Below are 2554 nucleotides of genomic sequence, written 5' to 3' on the forward strand. Positions count from 1 at the left end.
GCTAGCTTTCTGACTATCTGAGTATCTCCCGTACTCCCATGGCTCATCCTCAACACAGCCGCTGTACAGACAAGCGCCTACCACTCCTCTGGGGTCTTGGNTTTCTGTTTCCTTTGGAGAAGACATTGAGTTGTTGCTGTGGCTGATGGGGCTTTGCATGCTCCAGACCTTCCTTCCTCTCTTGCATGTTCTGTCTCCTCCAGCTTCCATTCTGGGCTTTTATACTTGCTGCGCTCACTGTGTGGAACATTCTTTCCCCAGCTGTATTTGTGGCTCCTTCATCCTTATCTCAGGTCTTTCTCCATGAAACGATTCTCACTCGCTGTGCATTTTCCATCCTTCCCATCTCCTAGTTTCTTGCAATCTTCTCTCTGCATCTGAAAATGCCATGCATTTGCCTTTTATGTTTGCTATTTATGTCCTGCTGGTGTTGGCTATGAGGACAGGAGACAGGGACTTTACCTGCTCAGCATCCCCATTGCTTANACCTGTGCCTGATACACAGCAGTAGCTTATTAGCACCTGCTGCCTGCGTGGGCATCTCCTCAAAGGCTTGCTGGTGTGTGGCCAGCTTGGATTGCATGAGGCTCTGTTTGGCTGCCTGATGTAGTGTTATGTGTTGTGTTCACCTGACCATAGACCCTTTCTTGTTGCCTGGCTAATGTAGGTGTGGCAGTGTTCCCAGTTGGGGTTGGGGATCGGTATGATGAAGCCCAGCTGAGGATCTTGGCAGGCCCTGGGGCCAGCTCCAATGTGGTAAAGCTCCGGCAAGTTGAAGACCTCTCCACCATGGCCACCCTGGGCAACTCCTTCTTCCACAAACTGTGTTCTGGTGAGTCTTCTGATACGTTTCCTTTTTCAGTTCTCAAGCAACCACTACCACCCTGGCCAGCACCAAACCAGAAAACCCCTTAAAAACAAAATTACCATTCTGAAGACTCAAAGATACCTGTATAGAGAATTTAGTCTTAGATGAAGAATGAAGATTGTCACATGGACCAGAACTTTCACATTTCTGTTTGTGAAGGTGTGCACTGCCACCTTTAGGGGTCTCTGGAGAGTTTCCTGTGTACAAGCCTGCTTCTGCTTCAACTTTCCATCTGACTTTTTAGGGAGAGGAAGTCCCAGCTTGTTTGTGCCGAGGGGATTTTTGAATGAAAGACTTGAGAGACGTAAGCAAAAAAAAATCCCAGCATCCTAATGAGCCATGGTCCTCTGCTTACTCTCAGTATACATGTAAAGGACTTTAGAAATACACCATCGAATCCAACATTGAAGGACCACAGGCTAAATTGACTTTAGGTTAGAAACATGTTTTGTTTTCTGGTCTGGTTTTATATATTAATATGATTAGTTTTAAACTAAAACCTTCTATAGGGTTATGGCTGCTTGTGGACGTTGTACATCGTGGTGCGGAGCCTAGTGCGCACCACGATGTACAACGTCCACAAGCAGACTTTGAGTACATCCCCAGACCATCCTTTTTAGCTCCCATCCAGTCCCCAAGATTAGTGNNNCCTTATCTCACCACTGGGCCCTAGTGAAGAATTCTCCAAACATCGTCTCCCTTGCTTTCTGGGCACCTATGGCCAGAAGACTCCTCAGGCAAGAGGCAGACAGTGACAATTCTGATTCCCTGTGACTGAGTGAGACACAGACTTATCTCCTGATTCCCGAGAGCCATGCTCACTGGGCTTGGGCCTCCTACTTGCCCCTCTTAGGGGAGGTCCAACAAGGGAGGTATTCTTGTCAAGGGAGCCTTGGTCCAGCCATCAACACCCCTCCTTTTATACCCACGAGNGAAAGGGATATGTGACAAAACTAGGCNGTGGGNATTAGCTACATTGAAATTGAAAGCTCTTTTGGCATTAGAAGTCTCTCTTAAAATAACTTTATTGGTATATTATTCATTGCACATAGCGATGGTGTTCATAAAGCCACCAGAGATGTGCCTCTGCTCCAGAGTTCTGAACTTGATTGTTGAACTGATGATTGCCGACTGATATGTTTTTCTGTACTGCTTGCCCAGTAAGGAGGGATTTCAATTCCCATCACCCCCACCATATAGGTTAGAATTCAAGCAAAAGGAAGAACTTTCACACCTCTCTCATTAGTTAATTATTTATGTTAATACAACCATGTCATGGATTCTTACCTTTCTCTGATTTGAGTAACCAGTTGGCTAGTGTCAGTGGTTTTCTTGCCTCATAGGTCCCAAGTGTGGCCCTGGGGCACCTTTTTGATTTGACTTTATCATCCTTTCTACATGTTTCCATCCTTCCCTTTCTCAGACATCAAGAAAGCTTGAATCCCATTGTCCACAATACATTTGCCTAATTCTAGAAGACACATGCTGTTGCTCCCCAATCCGTGTGAAAAGCAAGNCCACCAACTAGAGCATTTCTATATTTCATCTCAGAGTGAGATTTGGCTTTCCAGGGTTGCTTACATTAGCTGTCTCCCCTGCCCTTCTAGGGTATGCCATTTGTTAGTTTTGTTTTTATTGTATTTATCAAATAGTGTGGTAGTCCATATTAATGGACTTGACTGTGAT

General features: G+C 45.5%; 1 protein-coding gene across 1 annotated transcript in view; it reads left to right on the forward strand.

Annotated features, from left to right (window-relative positions):
* Vwf (von Willebrand factor) overlaps positions 1-2554 on the forward strand; it is a 137928-nt gene that overhangs the window by 99557 nt on the left and 35817 nt on the right. The window contains exon 28 of the mRNA XM_029478271.1: positions 668-848. Coding sequence (XP_029334131.1) covers positions 668-848 — 181 coding nt within the window. The remainder of the gene's footprint in view (positions 1-667; positions 849-2554) is intronic.

The sequence above is a fragment of the Mus caroli genome, chromosome 6 (genome assembly GCF_900094665.2).
Source record: "Mus caroli chromosome 6, CAROLI_EIJ_v1.1, whole genome shotgun sequence".
In the NCBI taxonomy this organism is placed as follows: domain Eukaryota; kingdom Metazoa; phylum Chordata; class Mammalia; order Rodentia; family Muridae; genus Mus; species Mus caroli.